Here is a 23921-nt window from a genome sequence, read left to right on the forward strand (position 1 = left end):
GGAAAGAAAATGAGTACAGAAAAGTTCCCAATAAGACACAGAACAAAATAGCAAAATAATGGATTAATTTCATTCGTCCTCATTGTAAAATGACTCAAGGAAGAAATCAAGTAGGACAAAGGATAGGGGCTGAAGTATTTCCTCTCCCAAATCTGACTGTACCAACATGTGTGAATATTGCTTTATGTTTGGGGGAGGGAATGAGAAAAAAGATCAGAGGGAGAAGGACAGAATGAGATATAGGAAAAGAGCTTCCTTATTGTTTGAATCTGCTTAGAATAAACTGATTGAACCACTGACAAGGGATGGATCATGGAGATGAGTGTGGTCTCTAGGATTTGTTAAGGCTCCCCTATTCAGTAAGGAATAGGAATTAGGACTATATATATATATATATATATATATATATATATATATATATATATATATATATATGCAATACATGTATTTATGTAATTATATAAAATCTTTGTTCCTATTCCCTACTGAATAGCATCAAAACACCTTAATTCAAGATCTCTGATGATCTACAAAGGGGAGGAGAGATGAATCTGAATGTAGAAAGTAGAATAGTGGTTACCAGGGATTGGGGGTGGGGGTAAGGAATGGGGAGTTATTGTTTAATGGGAACGGAGTTTCAGTTTGACAAAATGAAAAAAGTTCTGTGGATGGATAGTGGTGATGGTTGCACAGCAATGTAAATGTAATGCTACTCACTAAACTGTACACTTAAAAATAATTAAAATGGTAAATTAAAAAAAAACTCATGACCTAGACTGAACCTACTGTTCTAGTCTTATTTGCCTTTATTCTCATGTATGTTATTTACCAAACTGAGTAACAATAGTGCTCACAGGTGTAACATTTATTAAGTATTTGCCTGACACAGAGCTTTACATGCTGAATTTAATTGTAATTTTCATGAGAACCCTGTGAAATAAATACTATTCTGATCCACATTTCGCTGGTGGGGGACTGAGCCTTCGAGAGGTCCTGTAACCCGGGCTTGGCCCCAGGTCCCACAGCCAGTGGGTGATCTGACTCCCTGGTTCCCTGCTCTGCGGCTACCCCTGCTGCTTACTGCCGTTCTGATAGGTGCCTTCACCTGAGCTTTTCTCTCTGCCTGAAATAAGGGCTACTCTATCTCACCTTCAGAGGTCCTATTCCCCTACTCTTCTAAGTGAGCCCAAATGCCACTTTATCCTTGAATTACTTACCCCAGGTGACCATGATCTCACAACCCTCCAAAAATTCCTCTAAGTCTTTGCTACTCGGAGTGTCACAGACCAGCAGCTGGGCACCACCGGGAGCTTGTGGGAAATGTTGAATCTGAGGCCATACCCAAGATCTCCTCAATCAAAAACTGCATTTAAAAAAATTATTTTATGCATTTAAGAAAAATTATTTATAGTTGATTTACAATATTGTGTTAATTTATGCTGTACAACAAAGTGATTCAGTTATACATGTATCTATCAATACATTCTTTTTCAGATTCTTTTCCATTATGGTTTATCACAGGATATTTAAGAAACTGCATTTTAAGATCTCCAAGTGGCTTATGTATAAACTTTGAGAACTGCAGGATGGGAATTTTTCTCTTCTTTTTTGCTTTGCATCTCTGTATTTGTACACCTGTTTTATATTCCCAATTGGACTGTAAGCTCTTTGAGGGCAGGAGGGTATTATAGTCTCTTGAATATCCATAAATATACATAGCATAGAAGAAGGCACATAATTTGTTCTCTGATGTAACACAGCACTCACATTAAAAAATTTAGATCATTTACTAGGTCGAAAAGTACTGGGTTATTTGGAATAGTTTTTCCCAGTGTGCTAAAAGTATCACTTTTGACAATTGGTTCACTTGTAATGTTTCCAAGAATTCAGGCTTCTGATAATGGTGAAAATGTTAAGAGGTATAATCTAGGTCCCTAAAATAAAACCTTCATTCCTTCCCAGAGCCTTTGGTCTATAACCAGCCCTTGTGACACAACATCTTTCATCACCAAAGCACAAATATAGATATTACAGATTTGGAGAAAAATCAACACTTAGAAAATAGAAGTGCGAAAGCTGAAGACTCCAATCAATTTCACATGTAAAGCTTTGACGTTTGTCTATAGTCAGGAAACTCAGTCTTCCAGGAACATTGGAATGGAATTTTGTTTTGACATATATTCGATTCCAAGCTCTATTTTAGAGCAAATTTAGTTAATAGCAAAACTTCAGTCACTAGAGACACTCCTGTACCATTGCTCGCTAGGTACATGCCAAGGACCACTAATTAAAGCTATTGATTTTTGAAGGGATCGCCGTGTGTTTTCTCATTCTTTATTTAGACCCAGTGTTTGCATGTATTTTTACCTCTAAATGTTCCCAGTGAGTATGACCAACTGATTGCTGGGATTGTCAGCTGTGGGGCTCCTTCGATCAGCTTCTTGTTGCTGTACAATCTGGCTTCTCTGTTCTTTTTGCAGAATGTTTAATTGGACTACATGCATGAAAAGAAAAAAGGGGAAACACATATAGGTGGTAATTCTTTTTTTACTTCTACTGGCTCCATTTCAGCAGTCAATCTGACCTCTCCTGAAGTTCCAAATCTAAAAATTGTCTGAACATAAATCTACTCTTTGGAGCTGACAAAACCATTTCGTTCAGGGAGGATTCCTCGTTACCTCTTTTTTAGAATTCTTTTTTTTCCCTGCGAGTGTGTGTGTTGTTTCAGGGAGTGGCTCCCTTCCCACCTCACTCATTGGTTTGCTCACGCCCTTATGGGATGAATCAATGCTTCCAGAAAGCCGGGGGCTTCCGAGGGACTGCGGGAACAATTACTTCCAAATGAACTCGTGCATCTTAGCAGGGAGCATTCAGACCACACCCCAGGTAAAAGGAAGTCTTTCCTTCATGCTTTTGAGAACTTTGAAAGGCTATGCACTGTGGTGTTTGCTGCAAGAAGGTTTGAGGGAGAGATGCCCGGGTGTAGATAAATTTGACTATATCAAAACGAAATGTTATAGACCGTTAGTGGAAAGGATGAGCAGATAAAGGCAAAACTGCTTACTGGCAACCAAAGAAGATGCTCAGGACAGTCCTTGGCGCAGTGTGAGTGCTGAGAGACACCCTGTCATGTCTCTTCTCAACAAGAAGCTAGTGGCCATCTGTGAGTGTGGGTGTCAACGTCAGAAGGAAGAGAACTTTTAGGGAAATAGAATAAAGGAAGGCACTGGAGCCCGAAACTGAGCAAAGGAACAGTGAGCCTGCATGGCACAGGGGGAAAACAATTTCTTAAATTATTAGTCGAGTGGCCGGTGAGAAGGTGACAGTCTCAGAGTTTCGAGCACTTGAAACTATACTTAGGAAAAGCTTTTCATCCTTTCAGCTCTAATTTCTATTATTAAACTAGTTTCTCAAGGATAGGAACTAAAATGTGTTTTTAAACAACACTGACAATGGAAAGTGTTAACTGGCATTTAACCAATGCAATGATATTAACATGCATCTGGTTCTGCTTTGTGTGGAAAATGATTTTTCATCACCATAGCAATTCATTTCTGGGCTCCATTGGAACTGGGCTATGGTATGCAGTAAACAGCAAAATTTTTCTTTTTCTTTCCTGAATAAGGGATTCAGCAGTCCACCGGCTAACACGGGGCTTGTCATCTAAATGTTGTATAGTGTAGCTAGTATAATTTCAAATCCTTTTCCAACTAAATTTTGTGCAAAGAATTCTGTACCTCCTTGGTAGGATAAGAGGATGCTAGGTAAAAGTGATGAAAAGAGCCCCATGCTAACAATGTACTCCCAGCTTAAAAGTGAATACCAAACCATTGCCCTTTTTGTGGTTAATCTGAGGTTATGTGTGTGGATAGGAATTTATCCCTGATCTTGTTCTCTGACAGTAAACTAGGAAGATAAAAATTCTTTAGTACTGTTGGATTTTCCATTTTTATGTTATTCTTGATGACATTATATGTTGGCTCAACTAAAATTAAAAACAAACTGTTCTCCTTACCTAGTGAAGACATTTTATGCAGGCTATGGATGTTCTTGTAAGAAAATATAACAATAAAGAAGAAGGAAACAATTTTACTTATTTTCAGTTGCTTTCATTGTCAACATGTGGTTATGTTTAGAAATTCCTTTGAGGGTATGTTCTAAAAGCACACCTTATTCATTGAAGCATCCATTTTTATTCATACTTTGTTTCAATTTTATTCACTAAAATTGTAACTATTAACCTTTAAAAAGTCAATAGTTTACAATGTATCAGTAGTGACGATCTATTTGTATTTTAGAGACTTTAGTAGCAAGCTAAAGTAAAGAAGTAAATTTTTGGAGAAATAAATCTTGGTCACTGTATATGCTTCAGAAGGCAAAGCCACTTACTGTTAATAATGGTTATATGTATTTTGTAACCACAGGGCACTTATACTGAAGTGCATACGTCAGTATTTAATTTCATCTGGATAGAACATAAGATAGACCTGTAGTCATCATGTGGGGAGATGAGGGCAGGCCTATAGCACCTGAGGACATAGTCACACTTTCACCTCTTCTTTGACTCCTAAAAGACTATCTTTATTTCCTACCCAAATGAAATTCTATGATAAATTATCTGAACTACCCTCAGTGATTTCCTCATTAAAACCCCTCTCCACCCATCAAGATATTGATGAGATTAGTCATGTAAAGAAGACTTCCTAGAAAATAATCCATCTAGAAAGTGTGTTGTATTGTGTATCACTGATAAGACTAGTGGGTTGCCTGAATCTCATGAGGGATCTAATGTCCCTTCCTACAAAGGAAAGCATTGATTTATTATTTTTGGATGATAAGCCTGGGAATTGCGACCTGACTGCCATGGGGGAATAGACATTTATTTTTAAAGGCAGAAAATAATATTGAAAAATGAAAGTTGGCTCAGAAGGGTTTGTCTGTGTATTTTTTATGCCCTAAGGAATAGGCATTGTTTCTAGAAACCCTAACCCTAACCCTACCCTGTTATAAGCCTAGACCTTATAATCATCTAGTTTTACCATCCTACTAAATCCTGAGCTCTCATAACCCATACTGTGACCCTGGGCCATTCTCCCAAACACCCACCATGCTTTCAAATCTGATTCCTGAACCGAAGAGACCACTAGTCCCTTGGTCTGAAGTCCCTCTTCTTCCCTGTCCACATTGAACTCCATGGTTGACCCTTTGCTCTTCTCCCATCAGTACCCTCAGTTTCCTGACACTCACAACATTCTTCTGCCAGAGCCACCTCCGAACATCAGTTCTATAAATGCTGCAATTCACTTTCTCTGTTCCTATGATAGGCAGTTGAGCATTCCTGGAGACATTAACAAACAGCCAAGCAAATTGCTTTTACTACAAATTCACGGATTTACATTTAGGCTGGGCCCTCACAATAGTCTGTCAATCCTTTTACTTATTTATAGTCAGGCCTCTTTCCCACTGCATCATCCTACATCAATGATGTTCCAGGCTTTTCCATTTCTCTTAAAATCCTGTGTCACATTTGCTACTTCTTCTTCAGCTACTGGACCACTTAATGGTAGAGCTGGATGGTTCAACCTTGGACCTCTTCTTTTCTTATTTGTGCTGACTCTCCTGATGATTTCATCTGGTCTCATGGTTTTCAATACCATGTATAGGTCAACAACTGTAATAATTTTATCTCCAGCACAGACTTTCCTCTGAACTTTTCTCCCATCCCCACATTTCCACTTGGATGTATATTTGTCATATCATATTTGATCTTTATTTTCAAACCAGCTTCACCTCTTGTTTTCCCTGTTTCAGTGAAGAATATCTTATTTCTTTCAGTTATTCAGGTCAAAAATTTTGTACTTGTGTTGACTCTTGTCTGCCTCTTATATCTCACATCTAATTTTTCAGGAAATTCTAAGTTTTTCCTTTAGATTACAGCCAACCCAAGTTTTATCTATCATTTTCTCTCCTATGGGTTATTATACTAGTCTTCACAGCACTTATTGCAATTGAAAATCCTATTTTATTGCATATTTATTTGGTTTCCTGTCTCCCTCCCACCAGAATGGGTAGAGGTTTTTGTTCACTCTTGTGTCACCAACCCCTAGAATAGAGCCTAGCATCTGGTAGGCATTTAATAAAATCTTGTTGAGTAAATGAAAGTAAGTAGAAGGCAACATATTCAAGTGAGGTTTGGTTTTAGTAGGAGTGTAGTAGCAGGACTGATGGCTATGTAAAAGGACAAAGATGTAGGTGGGTGACTAGATGTGGTGATGAGGGTTTTGGAAGTTCTCTTCGGATTGCTTCAACTATCTCAGTGAAGTGGGAAACAAAGTTGTCAGCTCAGAGTGAGAATGAGGAAGAAGATGTAGGGGTTTGAAGAAAGAGGAGAAGGTGTGAGTTTTCTAGCGAGTGGGAGAGTAAATGGGCTCTGGAACTGTATAGTATGATTACAGAGAAGACTTAAAGTGCCAGCTTGAGGCTCAGGGTCATAAATTCGAAGTGAAACCAGCAAGCGGGGTCATGTGATTTTTTTCTCTGACCACATTTACCCTTGTGGTGCAGGAGGAGAGTAGGTAGGTGGTAGACTGAGTGACCATTATGATTTACTCAAAGTAGATGATGATGTGAGAGAAGACAAAGCATTTGAGGGGCATGCACAGGAGGAGTTGTGGTCAACTTGGTCATTAAGGCTGGCCAAAAAAAAGAAGTCTGGGAAAACTTAATGTTGGAAGGATCAGTAGACTTTCATTTTGGTGGTTTCCCAGAAATGTTGGAGTCACAGAATTGAAGAGATGGTGTGGAAAGAAAAGAAGTGTTGGTCAGAGAAGGAGAAAACCCTGAAATTATGGTGGTGTTGTGGCTACTGGTTGTTGCTAAGGATGTGAAGGGCAAGGAAGAGTAGAGGTCAGTGAAACACGCTATTAGAAAAATTACCCATGGGATATCATATTGGGTATTATAAAAAGTGTGGTGTTAACCCCAGAAGTAAATCTTCAAAGAAAGAAGGGTTTGACTTGGGGGTGGGCAGATGGCTGTAACAAGAAGAGGTAGTGAATGGTGTAGACTTGTGGATGGCAGGAGCTTCAAACCTGGAAGTTTGTAGGTAAGAGGGAAGAAGAATGGTCTGGAAGCAGAAAAGAGTGCACAGAGGATATCTAGTCTACTTCTGGTGGGTCACCCAGTGTGAAAGGAAACAGAGAGCTTCTCAGGAAGCAGAGTCCTTCAGCAGGAACCATGGTTTAGTTAGAGTCAGAACATGTAGAGAAGAGGTTAAGGATGTGGAGGGATGTGTGACAACTGCCTGAATTCCAGAAAGTGTATGGTGAAAACTTTCTAAGAGTTGGATCATGGTATGTTGCTGAAATTCAGTCTCTGTTCACCAGTGCTGAATAGAAACTCAGAGATAGAGTTTTGGGTGAAGTAGAAAAGACTAGCTTTTATTGCTTTGCCAGGCAAAGGGGGCCACTGTTGGCTAATGCCTGCAAAACTGTGTGTCCCGCCCTAGAGGGGGTAGTGAAGAGTCTTATAATGTTCAAGGAACAGGGTGTGGTCAGCTCATGGACATTCTTCTGATTGGTTGGTGGTGAGGTAATTAGGAGTCAGCATCATCAGCCTTCTGGTTCTAACCGGTGTGGGGGTCTAAGTGCTTGTGGGCAGCAAACAGTTAACTTCCTCCACCAGGTGGGGGTTTCAGTATCTGCAAAACAGCTCAAAGGACATGGCTCAGAATATTATCCGTAGTCCTTGAGGAAGAACTAAAGGTCCTTGACTTTGTTTAATGGCTAAAGTATTATTATTTTGTCTTGCTTGACTGTTTTCCTTTCTTTCTGCCTTTTCTCACTTCTCTGATTAAATTTATTCTTTGACTAAAGTTTTTCTACAGGCGAAAAGCAGGTGAACGACATGGGTGAGGATCTATTCTGGGAAGGCCTCAGAGGGTCCTTCTCGGTTACAGGTACAAGAAGGGAACAAAACTAGAGGTGTGCATTGCACACAGGGATACAGGGATGGCTGGGTTTCTAATGCAGCTGATGTGATCGGGTTTAAAGGGCATGTTGAGATAAGACACACAAGGGTGGCACGACCTGAAGGGAGAGGAGCCTGGGGGTTCCTGCCAGGGTTATTACATTTCTCGTGACAGAGGCATGGAGGTGGCAGCGTGGCAGTTTCACTCTGACTAGATGGGGCTGATCGCATCATGAACATGGATTATGTACAAAATGAGTCCCCTCACCTTCCAACTTCTCTCACTGACCCACAGTCAGAGCTTTTCTGTATTTCCATTAATTTTCTCCCTTCTCAGAGGAGGCCATGTTCTTTCTGTTGTTGCTTTAGCTTTTTCTGCCTGCTTCCTCCAGGACTTTGCTCCACTTTCCTTCTTACTGGTTCCTTCCCCGAGTCTACAGACATCTTCACGTCTATCCTGTTACAGACCAACAAGGGCACCTCTTTGACTGGACTTTCCTTTCTAACTACTCTCCATCTCTCATCCTACTTCTCACCCAAACGTCTGAAAAGAGAAATCTCCAGTACCATCTTCTCTTTCTGCCATTCCATTTAGTCCTCCATCTATTACTCTTGGCTTTCTGTCCTGATCTCTAGCCTTGGGTCTTATAAAACCAGCATTACCTACCTGACATTCTAATGTGACGATCTCATTCCCAATCTACAACACTTGGTTCTCAGTGTCAATAGGACAGAACTCAAGCTTGATTCACACCCAGTGTTGCTTTCCATGCCTTCACTCAGCTGGTTTCCTCAGCCTGGAAGACCCTTATCTTCCTCTTCACTAGGACTTAAATTCCAGATGCTGCCTTTTATGGAGCTTCCCAGACTGGGTAGGCGTCCCTTATCGCTTTTCCCTTCCTATTCTGTGCATATGCTTTTCCTACTTGTGACTGGTCTATTGGCTGTTTCTTATATGCTGTTGTATCTCTAGCTCCTGAGTACCTGCCACACAGCAAATACTTAACAAAATGGTTTTTGAATAAATAAAGAATGAATGAAAGAGAAGGTATATCCTCGAGAAGAGGCATTGGTATCCTGGCAGCTAGAAAAGTAAACTTTCAATTTTCAATTCACATTTTAGCATTCTCATTAATGATATATGTCAGAAGTTTCACGCATGTTTGGTGATTATGAATCACACTGAACCTGCTAACCCAGGGTTAAATGGATAAAAGTCCTTGACCTCTGTGGGGTCATCACAAACACAGCATCTGGTCTGTTTTGAGATTAACTTTTATCCATGTTAACTTGCAACATTCCAGCAGCTCAACTTGCCAACCTGCTCTTCTGTTGCCATGTCCTACAGTAGGATCTTCCTTGGGTTGTATTTTTTTCTCCGATAAATATTTTCACAAAAAAAGGATCGGATACACTATGAATATTTTAATAGATGTTCTCTTTGCCAACCATACACATGATCATAGGACAATAGGCAATTTATCAAAATAAATGAGATAAATATAATATATACAGAATAAAGTCAAAATAAACCTTTGATAAGACTGAAAGTCTAATTTATTACATGTCTCATAGGTCTCTTCTGGTGATTCTGAAGCCAAACCTCTGATCTTCACATTTGTCCCCACTGTGAGAAGACTACCAACCCACTCCCAGTTGGGTGACACTTCTAAATTCATTGTTAAAATTCCTGAGGAACCAAGTGATAAGACTCCAGAAACTGTAAATAGGGTAGGATTATTTTTTACTATTTTTTATATCAAGCAATTAACATTAAATTATCCATCATAATGACTTGTAAATTTGTATGGATGTTTATTTTCTCTGCTTAAAGTGAGATAACTGGGAAATCTAAGATTGGCTAAAAATATAACTATGTAATAGGAACTTCAGTGTTATCAAATCTCAGGTTCTCTCCAATACATTATTCTCAACCCTTTTGACTTGACATCCTTTTGTTTGCTGTTCATGTAATATATTCGGCCTCCTGGCACCTCCCCTCCCAAGTGTATCTTAAAATAATAAAAATAAAATTTTTACAAAGCTTAAATTTATCTTTAAAGAATACTAGATAAAAGAGAGAGGTGTTATTTTACGTGTAACAGATTAGCAACATTAAAAAAGTGTAATATCTGAATTTGGGGCAATTGTGGATATGTTGGCATGCTCACACTTTGCTGCTAGTTTTGTGAATTTGTACGGTTTTGGTGGAAAACCCTTATCCAGAGTCATACAACTGTTTATAACTTTTTAATGTTTAAACTCTTAGAAATGCATCTCAGAGAAATAGTACAGAGGAAAAAAAGTGTTATATAGGAAAATAATTAGAGAAAAATAAAAGGAGCCTAATATCTAACAATTAGAGAAAAGCTAAGCATATGATAATACATCACCTTGATGAAGTTATAATTATAATGGTTATGTAATTTCATGGAACATGTTAATCTTACACTATTAAGTGATACAATAGATTATAAAGTCGTATTTATACCCTGATTATACCTATCTAAAGAGAGACCAAGACTGAAAAAGAAATTAAAACAAACAAAAACCTAAAAATGACTTTTGTTAAATAGTGACATTTTGGGTAAAAAAACTTTTTCTTTATAATGTATTTTAATACTATCTTATTATAAATAAAATGTGACTGGGGGAACGTTGTGGTATTTTTGAGCCAACTTGTAGGAGATAAAATTATCTGATTCTCGTTGTCTATATGAAAACATCTTATCTAGCAAGTAGTAATATATAACCTGGGACTTACAATGTCATCTTATTTCAAAGACTGTTGGGACCAAATTATTTCAGAGAAATTCTGAATGCTACATAAAGCCCTCCTGGGAAATTTCTCCCTAACAGTACTCAAGTACACATAATATATTCATGGGATCCTTTGTGATTAGGTGCTATGAGTGTGGGACTATAGATGTATGAATCAATCTTGGTTGCAGATCTCTGAAGCCTCCAAAGATAAGGATATTCATTTGCAGATGGCAATGGTATCTACACAGCCACAAGTTTTGCTTGACCATTAATTAAACCCATGACAAATCCCCATTTGTTTTGTGAATGTCTTTATGGAAAACATTGCTCTCTTCCTCTCTTTTTAAAAAGTCATATAAGGATTTATTTGAAAGCAGGTTTTGCTGACTTTGATTCTGAGCCCTAAACTGTTTGGGCTAGGACCAGGACAAACAAGTGGGTTAGTAAAAGTAAACCATTAGCTTCAACCCAATCTCTTCTATGCCAACCTGATTTTTAGATATATTTGTAAAAACTTTTGTCCTTGGAGGTTATAAGCAGATTAAGGTTTTAAGAAAGAGTACATGCAAAAAAGAAGCATTTACCAAAGCAACATCAATGCTTTTATGTCTCTACATTTATTGCAGTCTGATTCCAATGAGTACTTGACCTTGAATGTTGGGAGCCAACGGGAGAGAGACCGAGGAACATTGACTTATCCTTTAGAGGTCGAGGACAAGGCTTCCCAAGGAAGGGGACTTAAAGCAAACGAACCTCAAGGAATGCAGCAAAGTGACCTCTTCAAAGCTGAATATGTCTTTATTGTGGACTCTGAGGGGGAAGATGAAGCTCCAAGCAGAAAAGGTGAACAAGGCCCCCCAGGGGGGATGGGCACAACAGCTGCTCGGCCCACGTCTCTAGCAATCTCCTCCAGTCTGGTCTCTGATGTGGTACGCCCCAAAACTCGGGGGGCAGACCTCCAGGTTCCGTCACATCCTGAAATGCCTCATGGGATGGCTCCTCAGCAAAAACATGGGCCGGTAGGTTTTTCTTCTTGTCATTAAAAAAAAAAAAGTTTCATACCCCTTGTCTGCAAAGGCCTTCCTATTTATTCAAGGCATCAAGGTGTACAAAACTCTCAAGGAAAGAGATATTAAAAAACTAAAATCCCAAGATCATAAACCGTCACAGTGTAAATACAGATAATAAATTCATAAGAAATAAATTTCATAAGATGATAAGGATTATATACAATTATGCTGTGAACTGGCTGAAGAGAATATGTAAAACACTTAGCTAGAGTGGATTTGGGGGAATATTAACTCTTCCTTCTGAAAATTCTTGGAGAAGGTCAGTAAAGGGAATTTCTTAGGAGACAGTTCTTGGTGGGCTGGGTGCATGAAGAAGCACATTTCAGAGATGAGAAAGATCCAGCAAAAATACATCAACTGGATGTAGACACTTTACTTTTAAACTAGTAAAAGAGTAGTAAAAGGAATTAAGAGTGTGTAAGGAAAATCATTTCCTCCTGTGTGACTTCAGGGAAATATTGACTGTATTCCTGGAAACCACCAGAAGCAGGACTGGCCTCAGAGAATTGGGGAGAAGATCTCACCCCAAAGCTTAGCAGCAAGATTGAATGGTTCCTTTAAGGTGTCAATGCTTTGATACAGTAGGAGAACACTCATAGCTGTGATGGCAGGAAAGAAAGGGGGTGAAGAGGGAGGGATTTTGAAGGGAAAAAGATAGGATGACTAGCTATTTGTTGTCATGAAGTTATCAGATGCCTTTGACAAGGCATAGAATGTCAGGAATGCAGAGACTGGCTTGGCTTTGGGAGTAAATAATGGGTGCTCCCCGTGACAATGAGTATGAGTCAATACCAAGATGTCCTATTTAGAATCTGCTAGACCAGGCACTTGCAAGCATACCAAAGTAGTTGGGAGAACATTTTTATTGTTGAGTTGGACTTTTGGTACTACCAGGACCTACACAAAACTGTAGCGTAGGCATCTTATCTTTGGTGCCACCTCATCTTTATTTATACAGCCTTCACTGACTTCCTGATGATGTATTTATGTCACCTTCAAGCATCCAGTATCCTCATGCTGTCTTTTGGTGATAGAAGACTCTCACTGGGGTAGCACCACCCAGGTCTATTGGACTAAAACATTTATTTCTCCTTGAAATTTATTCTCAGCTAGTTATTTGGAATATTCTAATCATATAATTAAACATATTCTCAGTAAGTGGTGGTAGGCTTAAACATTTCTTTCTTGCCTTAGGAAAGATGACGAAATAAGCAAGTTGGCAATGTGAAAGTTTCCATAGTGTGTGGAGGGTAGTTTAACGTGGCCTTTGAAGAACATGTAGACATGGTGATACCAAATATAAGTAAAGAAAAATATTCTTAATGAAGCAATGTTTGGCTTTTCAATTTACTCTTTTCCTCAACTGATAGATTTCTTCTGCTGAGTTTGTCATTTATTTTGTTTTCATGTGACCAAATATATAGAGGGCAAACCAGAGACAAAACACACATTTGGGATCTTTTTGCCAAAATCAGTTAGAAGTAGGTTATAGTTCATGTTATCAAAGCTCCAAATGAAAAGGCAAAGCTCAGCCTAATTCATTAGTGGTGGATGAGCATTATGATTACTGTAGATGGAGGAAAACTGGGTCCTGAAATGTTTGGGAATAACCATTGTTCCGGATTCCATTTCCTATAGTAATCCATTTGAGTGATGAATAGTAGGTCATCATGAAATAAACAAAAAAAAAAAAAAAGTGAAAATGAGATGACTGTTAAATGTAAGCTAAACAGAAACGGCCAGAGCATTAAAGAAGGCACTCTGAGAAGTTAATATAGTCAGTAGTCGAAGCTTAATGTAAAAAGCCCAAAGATTATCCCATGATTGGATTACCTGATGCCAACAACATCAGCTTTTCAATCAGAAATGCAGTTAATTAAGTGTATTTCTGATCCACCTGGTAAAAATGAATCCGTGTACAGAATTGTCTATATATTATCACTATCAGTTAGTCAGGAATAATTTATGAAGCTATTCCTAAAAAAAATTTACTTAGCTCCTAGTCTGACCTTTAACCTTCCTATACCCTAGCCTAGATGTCATTTTCTTTCCACATCTGGTACTTCTATTCGTCAGCTCTCCTGAACTGTCATCAAAGTATACATGTCATACCTTTGCATCCCTGGTCCTTGATTCCTCTGTGTGTGATTCTTCTCTCTTCTCAGCCCATCTTCATGTGGCCATGGCTACTTGATGCTCTAAGCTCAGCCCAAGCAGTACCTTTTCCTAGAGACATTCCCTTTGAAGAGGAGTTAGTTTCTCTCCTATATCTTTGTCATTTTCCTTGTAGTTTGTAGTCTTTTTAGAAAATCTCCAATATAACTCCTTTTCACCTGATTATAATGATGGATTTTATCTTTCTTCCTCACTAGACTGAGAACTATTTGAAGTCAAGGTCTGTCCCTTGTTCATTTTTGTACCTCTAGCACTTAGTAGAGTGTCTTACATATACATGAGGTTCAATAAGGTGTATGAAAAGCATAAATATTTAAAAGTTCACATCTTTGAAGTCCTTGCTCAGATATTGACTCCTTCATGAAGCCTGCTTTGGTTCCTTCAGTGAAAGCAAACTCTCCCTCAATATAATTCTGGTAGCTTTTTCTGTACATCTTCTATAACAATTATTCTATTCCAGCATGTATTATAACTATTTAGGTTCATGCCTTATCTCACCTAGCAGATTGTAAAGTTTTTAGAGGTAAGGTCCATGTTAAACCCATTTTTATTAAACACTTTTTTCTCTATAGTGGTTACTATATTATCTTGAACAAAGTCAGTACAAATATTGGGTTGAGTGTATTTTGTGTTCCAAATACTTTTGCTGAGGTGGCATGTTTATGCAAAAGTACGTTATGTTAAAGATCATTAAAGAATTTAAAATTTTAAAGCGTAAGTCAAAATTAAAAAGACTGTATAATATAAGCAGTTGAATCAAAAGCCTTTCAAATAAAATTCAGAAAGAAAAGAGTAATGTTTTTGAATGTTAATGTCTTGAACTTTGGTGTAGATGGCTAAGAATTGACTTTCCTAGGGATAGTATTAGACTTAAAAGAGAGGTGAATATACACATATAAAAACAGAATGATTTGTCTGAAAGACCTACAATAAAGCCTGGAGCTAAAACAGTGACTGTGGGAATAAAAAGAGGGACTGTGTAGGGTAGAATGAACTGGATTTGTTCATTGACAACATATGGAAAAAAAAATCAGTGATGAATGAAATTTATAACCAAGGAAATTGAATGAATGTTGGCATTAACTGAGGAAAGAATAACAGGTCTTGGGAAGGGATAAGAAGAGATGGGATATCTAATGTTGAGTTTGAGATGCCTGGTGGCAGAATGCAATGCTATCAAGAAAGAAGCTGGAAATATGAATCTGGACATAGGAGGGAGATGGGAGACTGGAAGTATTTCCTATATGAGCTGAAACTATTAGAATGGAGCTGTTTACTCATGGAAATCATGCAAAACAGGAAGACACAAGATACAACGCAGGACACAGTCAAGTATAAAGTACCAGTGAAAGATGAGAAGCCAAAGAAGGAGGCTGAGAGGGGACCAAAGAAGTTGGAGAGAGGGGTTTCATGCAGGGAAAGCTAAAGAGAATTTCGACTAAAAAATAGTTTATAAATGAGGCCAAATACATAAAATATATAAACATTAATTAATCAATAATTTAAACGTAGCTCAGTAATGTTTTCTTTCTAAAACTCAAATGAATCTGAGATCAATCATATCCGTTCGGGAATACAAAATACCAACCGTGAAAGAACATTCTGGCAGCATGACATGTTTTGAGAATGAACATGGAATTATCACATAGGAATCACATGGTTCTCCCCCTTTTATGCCGGGAGGCTTCCTGGAGAATGCAGCTTTCCTCTCCAACATTCTACTTTCATATTTTCTAGCTCCCTTGACAGATTTTTTTACTGTCCTGCAACAAGTAATTCTGCCAAGTGGGACAGCCAGGTTAATATATGCTGCTGCTTGATTTAGAGAAGATTAGAAGCTAGGAGATCAAGAGGCCAAGATCAAAGGGAAGGGAAGGATCAAAGGCCTTTTGCTGATAGAGTTGGAGGTGAAGCACTAGGGGTCCCTGCAGGGAGGTGTGTCCCCTGCAAGGAAGGGAGGGGACCCTCTCCTGCATGATTATTATTAGAACCAGATGTGTAGGGATGGGGCTAGGGAATCAGGGTCTGACCTGGCTGCCATCTCAATTTGGGATATGGCAGCCCTCCTGCTCTCCCAGGTTAGAACCCAGAGTCTGGCCCCGTTACCTGCTTGGACACACACCTCCTCTGGGCTCCTCCTCCTCTGGGAGAGGGGATGAGGTTGTCCGGCATCTGACCAGCTCTGCTCCGGAAGAGCAGACCGGCACCTTCTACTAAAATATTATTCTATCATATGATTTATGAAAATAATATAATATATAACACAATAGAAAATATTATAAATTTAATACAAGTCAAAATAAAATACAAAACAAAGCCAAATAAAGTAGGGCCTTCAAAGTCCATTAAACATAGGACTTAGGAGGTCATTTGGTGACCTTGATGGGAACAGTGTGAGTGGGGTGATGGGGCAGAAATCAAGTTGAGAAATGGATAAGTAGTGAAAGGGAGGTCACACATTAGAGAGATGGTATGAAAAAGCAAAAATGAGACTGGCAACTTATGGTCACACTCCTCTGGGCAGTTACTTGAGGTCGTAAACTTTAGTGTCCTCATTTGTAGAATGGGGTGATGCCAGCAACCTTCCTTGTGAAGATTAAATGAGATTAAATATATGGCCTAGAACAGTTCCTGGCCCACAAGTGTTCTCAGGAAGGAGTCACTGTGTTTATAAAGTTGGAAATGGCAGCATGTTTGGGGGCACAGGGTAAGGAACATGGGAGGAGGGAAACATTTTATATATTGGTTCAAACATAGCTTGGATGTCAGAACGGAAGAAAGGACATGAAAAATAAGATCAGTAGAACTAGCGGTGGCCAAATAGAGGAGGTTCTTACAAAAAATTCTGGGAAATTTGGACATTGGCACACATATTAATTAAGAAACTAGATTTTAGGGATCCATGGAAAAGAGATTGCAACAAATTATTTGGACAGGGCATCAGACATAGAAACTTTTCTTATAGTCGTGGGCCTTTGTTTTATAGTGAAATACCCTATTCATACCAGCACATTGTATCAGAATAGCCTTTATATGTCTCTCTTACACCAGTAGATTTGTGAGCCCTGTGACGGCAAAAAATCTTCTCGCCTTCTGTCCCCATCACCTAACTCCAATGCCTGGGACACTATAGGTACTAAGAAAGTATCTGATGAATGAATGAATGAATGATTCTCCTTTTCCCATGACCCTGTCATATAAATAGGGAACAGACATCATTACATAACTCTCTTAATTTACAGCAGAGAAAAATTATATTAGAGGAGGGAAGACAGCCTAGGATTCCAGCCTCATAGCTTGGCTGTTGTTTTGTATTTTGCCTGTTAAAACACATTGTTCATAGCTTTTGGCCTAGGGATTTAGAGGTTGAAGACTCTGAAAAAAGCTGGGAGGTTAAACTTCCATGTTAGTTCTGCTAACTGCTGAGAAGACTAGCTTGGAGACACAGGTTCCTGAAAAATGGCATGTTTCTATTGAAATGCAAGGAAGTCATTTGTACATGCCCATCAACAGGATGACTTTCTAACTGCATGCAGAGCAGAGCTACATGGGGCCCGGCAGCAAAGAAAACAATACAGGAGTCTGCCTTGCATAGCAGGTGGGAGGTCATCCAAGTAGTAACGCAGATTCTGGCTGGGCTCGCTCGATAGTATAATTGCCTTGAGGCAGTTGAGATGATTAAAAATGTAGAGGCCCTCATTCTTTTAATTGATATACATACCCCTGACCAACTGATTTTATTGCTTTAACAACCTTTATCTAGCACTCTTCCCATTGCCAACTCCCCATTTCCTTTCTTGTTTAGGGTGAGTATACGATTCCATCCTATTCCACCCATTTAACCTACGTTGTCACCGTCCATGGTGAGTGACACTGGACACACCAAAGAGAGTTCCTCTGACTCAGTGGGGGACCCTGGCTCTGCTCTGATGCTGGCAGAATCCCTGTGATGCCTCGCTGGTGGTTGGTTGCTTCTTCTGGTTGAGATCAATTGCACCAATAGCCCGAGGGGCAGAGGAAGTACATTTATGGAAAATCAAGTTGCTTTGACAATTTCAGCAGAAGGGTGAGGAAGACTTTTAAAAGGAGGGTCTCCCGACTTTTGGTATCAGAACTCAAATGTTTGTCTTGCTGGTGAGGAGAAGACGGACCTGTGGATCTAAGAACCATCATTCTCTCCACCCTCATGCCCAGAGTCTGGAGCAGAGTAAGAGGGGCCAACCACAGAGGGAGGTGATGGTGCCACTGTGGAGGGACGTGTCAGGATGTGACACCACAACCCTCCTCTCTGGCTTTCTGTTCCTACACCCACTAGACACTTTATTTCCTCATTCCTGCATGAAGGTAACATGCCAGACATTAGACGCTAGGGGAGTAAACTTTAAAAAAACTTAGTACCTGCCTTCAAGGAGCTTGGAAAACAGTTGCACCTGAAAATAATGACAATGAAAGGTGACAGGTTCAAGGAACAGTGGGACGTCTAGAGGGAGGACACCTAGATCATCCTGGATCACCAGGATGGGTTCACGTTGTCTGAGCTGAAATGTGAAAGATGAGTAAAAGTGTTCTTGGCTGACGAACAGGGCCCAGGCATTCCAGACAGTGAGGACAGCTAAGGAAGAACTGACACACAAGAAGAGGGTGGAAAAGAGAAGGAGTATGATAAGGGCTCATCAAATATACTAGGAAATACACTAGGAGAGAGAGATGATATAGAGGCCACAGATAAAACAGTTTTGAAAAGGAGGAAGAGATTGCAAGTCAGATTCTGTAGAGAAATCAGAAGAGATAAGGGATTCAAGTGCCTGTGGGGCTTAGGAAAAAATAAACCATTGTAGACATTGGTGATAACAGTTTCTGCAGAAGAGCAGGGGGTAAAATCTGTTAAGAAGTCAGGGGAAGTATATTACTTTTCTATTGCTGCATAACAGATTACCATAAATTTAGTGGCTTAAAAAAAAACACCTATTTATTTTCTCCACGGTTTTTAAGATCAGAGGCCTGGGCAGCTGAGCTAGGTCTCACAAGTTTGAAATCAAGATGTCAAGTTCATCTCACCTGGAAGATCTCCTAAGGGAAGGGTTTGCCTCTAAGTTCCCCCATGTTATTGGCAGAATTCATTTCCTCGAGGCTGTTGAATTCATGGCAACTTGCTTCTTAAAGCTGCTACTTTGATCTCTAGCTTTCTGACCCTCTTTTAAAGGGCTCATTTTATTAGTGTTGCCAAGTCCGAGCTCGTACTGTTCACCGCATGTCAGGCTAATAAATTGAGAGATGAGTTGTTGGGGCCAGGAATAGCGACTTTATTTGGAAAGCTAGCAGACCAAGAAGATGGCAGACTAGTGCCCCAAGGAACCAGCTTCCCTGAGTTGGAATTCAGTCTTTTATCTAAAAAGAGGAGGTGGTTTGGTTAGTTGTTGCAAACTTCTTGGTGTTGGAATCCTTTGTTCTTGCAGCTGTCCACATAGGTCTGTAGGTCTGGTCACAATGCTCCTATAAACCTTCAACAAGACAGATGTTATTCTGTTCTGCAACTTTTTATCTCTATATGAATGGAAAAGTGTTACACCTTTAAAGTTTAGAGCCTTGAGAATGGGCTATCCTGCATATTTCAGGCTATAGGCAACATTCTTAACTTGTAGCTAAAGCAATAGATACACAGGTTAAAGTAAAAGAAACACATCCAATATGGAGTCAGATTTGTTCTTCCCTATTGCATTAGGGCATGCCTACTCAGGAGGATCTCTTATTTGATTAAGTTAAAGTCACCTGATTAGGAACCTTAAATACATTTGCAAAATCCCTTCACCTTTGCCAGGTTCTATTAGCTAGAATCAAGTCACAGTCTCCATCTGTACTTAAGAGGAGGGGATTAAGGCAGTGTGTGTGGGGGTGGCTGTTTGAGAAGTCATTTTAGGGTGTGTTGGCCAGAATAAGTAAGGAAATCAACACAGTGACGGTAGGGACAGGTGTGACTGAGAAGAAATCTACATAGACTTGTAACTAGGGTATTTACAGGCACCACAGATCTTGGTGCATATGTGTGCATGTGTTTTTATCAGTTAGATTTTGTTGCTTGACAAACAGTGCCAAAATTGTGTTTTCAAAGAACAACCATATATTTAGCTCAAAAATCTGCAGGTCAACAACTTGGCTGTGTTCAACTGGGTGGTTCTGCAGCTCTGGGTCAGGCTCAGCTGATCTTTGCTGTGGTTCACTTACGGGTCTGCAATTGGCTGCTGGGTCAGCTGCTGGCTGGTTAGCTCTCTGGTGGTTGGTTAGCTGAGATATGGTCTGGTATCTTCCAGGGGACTAGCCTGGGCTCATTTACATTGTGGTAATGCTCTGCACTCAGCAAGCCAGTAAGCCCCAATGCACAAGTGCTTTTCAAGTCACTGTGTCTTGTATCACATTTGCTAACATCCCACTGGTCAAAACAAGTCATATGGTCAGGTGAGGTTAAAGGGTGAGTGAGGAAAAGGACTTTGCCTTTCTTATGAAAAGAGTAGAAAAATGTGGACATTTTTACAGTCTACTACATGATAGTTATTATTATCTTTTTAATGATGAGAAGTATTCTGCTTTATGTTAGGATGAGAGAACCAGTAAAAAAGAAAAAGGATGAATACATAGCATACAGGGGATAGTTAATGAAATGGGATCCCTGAGAAGGCAAAAGCTGCTGGGATTCAGAGCACAGAGGGAAATTTACTCTTAAAAAGGGAAAAGACATTATTTTTCTTTAGAATGAAGGAAAGGGGATAAGAATAGGTCTAGAAAAAATTTAATTTTTCTGGTAATCGCAATTTTCCTTGGAGAAAAGGAATCTCAGTCATCTGTTGCAAACAACGAGGGAGGTTCTGGGAAAGGGGTTAGTGAGTGCTAACTTTGTTGAAGGCTGTTGTTTAGAACAGGAGAGGAAGCTGAGGTCAAAATATAAGAAAAGAAAAAAAAAATCCCAAACGTCCCACAAAAAAGCTGAGTGGTACACAGCCCAGCTGAGACTGTAGACCTTAAATTTATGATGACACCAATTTACAGTGCCTTACCCAGCCCATGTGTGAATTAGAAAAAGGTACCCCGTCTGCTTAGTGTAGGAAAGTTCAGTCCCACTCTCAGCTGGTGCCCTGGTACAGGACAAGTTCTTAAATCGAGTGCAGTGGTCCTGGGTTCTGTTATATTTTTTAAATAACAGCTTTAAGTAGACTAGGTCTAGGAGCGTAATTGATTTAAGAATAATGATTTGCCAAGTGGATCGGCAAAATAACAAGATGGCTAGGGTGTTGACAATATTGGCAAGAACGTTGAGATTAAATAAGTATTTCTAAAACCTAAAATGCAAAATAGCAGGGGATGAGGGAGATGAGACTGGCTAGGAGGAGGGGGGCTGTGTTGTGAAGGAACAATCTTGAGTTCATGGTAGATGTGGGAAAGTATTGGTGGCATCTTGAGCATTGGTGTGTTTTGATTAGATTTTTAACAGGTCAGTCTGAAGATAGGTGCAATTGGGTGCAACTAGAAATAGGAATACCAAAAAGATGACTTAAATTGTTCAGGTAAGAAAGGCTGAGAATCTGCTCAGTCACATTGCAAGTGTCCATCAGTGAGAAGAGGACAGATCAGCAGGTTTGTTTAGGATGCCCAGGTGCTATAATGTAATGATTGCATGCAAGGACAAAGGAGAATCAGGAGTTTCTGCCTTGCAGAAACTGTACAGATTCAGGAGAAAGAGCACAACTATATGGACCAACATGGTTCAAATCTTGGGAACTATTCAGACCATCAGGCAGCAGATCAGACATTTTGGCTTTTATTCAGATGTTTTGGAATCTCATGGACACATTAGGAAAAACTGAATATACACAGAAGCAGTTAATTTTATTTATTTATTTATTATTGAAATATAATTTATTTACAATGTTGTGTTAATTTCTACTGTACAGCAAAGTGATTCAGTTACACACATATAAATATATACATTCTTATTTTTAATATTCTTTTCCATATGGTTTATCATAGGATACTGAATATATTTCCCTGTGCAATACAGTGGGACCTTGTTGTTTATCCATTCTCTCTATATATAATAGTTTGCATCTGCTAATCCCAACCTCCCAGTCCATCCCTCCCCCAACACCCTCCCTTAGCAACTGCAAGTCTGTTCTGTATCTCCATGAGTCTGTTTCTGTTTCATAGATAGGTTCATTTGTGTCGTATTTTAGATTCCACATATAATTGATATCATATGGTATTTGTCTTTCTCTTTCTGACTTACTTCACTGAGTATGATAATCTCTAGTCATATCCGTGTTGCTGCAAATGCCATTATTTCATTCTTTTTTATGGCTGAGTGGTATTCCTTTGTATATAATACCACATCTTCTTTATCCATTCCTCTGTCTATGGACACTTAGGTTGCTTCCATGTGTTGGCTACTGTGAATAGTGCTGAGAAGCAGTTAATTTGAGATTGACTAAAATGACAAGGCAGCTATACTACAGAGACTGGTTGTTAAAATAACTGATAGCCTCTATTATGCAGGATCCAATGTGGATTTAGGATTAAGACCATCCACTTGATGAGAGCAGAACACTGTAAGCATCCTCTGTTACAGAGATTACTGTGAATGTATTCAGAGCTCAGGATAGCTTTTCTAGGAGAAGAGAGTTTTGAAAATGATTTTGGAGGAGGTATGTGGTAAGGGAGCTCAAGGAATCAGAAGAGGGCTGGGGATTGGAGAACATAGCCAGGGGTGATTTTAGAGAGGTGTCTGAAGCAAAGACATCAACAAATATCAGGTTAGAAATAAATGGTGGAGAAGACAGAGAACAAGTTTGAGAGAGAAGGAATTAGAGAACCTAGAGAACAGAACAGGGGTTATTAATGGGAGAGGATGAAAAGATTGATATAATTTGTAGGCATCATCAAAGAAGTTTATTATCATCAGTAAGGGATTTACAGGAAAGAGCTAAAATAAAGGGCCTATTTCGAGCTACTTGACTGAACATTTGACAGGTATCCATCCTTTCTTCCTGCATAAAATTATTCATGCCTTTACTTGCTCTTTTTTTAAAGTTATTAATATGAGGAACTCAGGAAAATGAATCTTTTTCATTAAAAAATGCATTCCCCTCTCCTGGGAATTTTATAAAAATATGGTGCCACATTTTTATATTAGTATAAATTAGGATAACATCAAATTAGAAAAAGACATATTGCAAATGCTTATTAATACATTAAATAGGAAAATATAATAAAAAACATTCTTAGACTTTTCAGAATCTTTCCCTTTGAACTTTTCTTAGAAGTTCTTCAATAATAAGCTATTAGAAAGTACAGTAAAATTCAGAGTTACTTACACTAGGTAAGATATGACTTCATGTAATAGAATGTTTGGTAATTAGAAGCCATAGTCTTGGGGAAATTGGAGGGAACAGTCTTTTCCTCTGATGAGACCCTAAAAAGTCACAGTCCTGAGATTTTAACATGATAATTTGGTGGATAATCAGGATGAATTAATGAGTTTGTTATATAAACTGAAGTTATTTGGAAACATGACTGAAAAGGTAATGGAATTTTTACGGCTGTTATTAATTTTCAATTTTTTTTATAACAAAAGCTATGGCATAGCATGCAAAGAGACTGTACATAGCCTCGAAATTTCTTCATTCCTTCCATGAGGACAGACCAATCATAGGAAACAATTAGAGAAGACCTTTCACTTATGGCTAATCACATGAGTTGGTTTTACAAATACTGGATAAGCAGAATTGTTTTCAAGCAAAACTTATGTGAGGGAATTGTTAAGCTTTCTTTCTCAATTTGATTGAATTTTGTTTGATTTTCAATTATCGCTGATTTTCAGATATTCTGGGTTACATGCCAAAATTATTCAAAAATAATTTATGTGGCAAGAATTCTGTGTTGCAAATACACAAATGAATT

The 23921-nt window shown here is 38.9% G+C and overlaps 1 protein-coding gene across 14 annotated transcripts in view; it reads left to right on the forward strand.

Annotated features, from left to right (window-relative positions):
* Positions 1-23921, forward strand: part of LOC118904077 (muscular LMNA interacting protein) — a 275275-nt gene that overhangs the window by 124306 nt on the left and 127048 nt on the right. For 12 of the 14 annotated variants that reach the window (XM_036869793.1, XM_036869795.1, XM_036869801.1 and 9 more), the window contains 2 exons: positions 9544-9699; positions 11358-11750. The exons of 1 other annotated variant lie outside the window; for it this stretch is intronic. In XM_036869793.1, the coding sequence (XP_036725688.1) occupies positions 9544-9699; positions 11358-11750 (549 nt within the window). The remainder of the gene's footprint in view (positions 1-9543; positions 9700-11357; positions 11751-23921) is intronic. One more of the 14 variants, XM_036869800.1, reaches the window with a different exon arrangement.

Source organism: Balaenoptera musculus, chromosome 11 (genome assembly GCF_009873245.2).
Source record: "Balaenoptera musculus isolate JJ_BM4_2016_0621 chromosome 11, mBalMus1.pri.v3, whole genome shotgun sequence".
Lineage (NCBI taxonomy): Eukaryota > Metazoa > Chordata > Mammalia > Artiodactyla > Balaenopteridae > Balaenoptera > Balaenoptera musculus.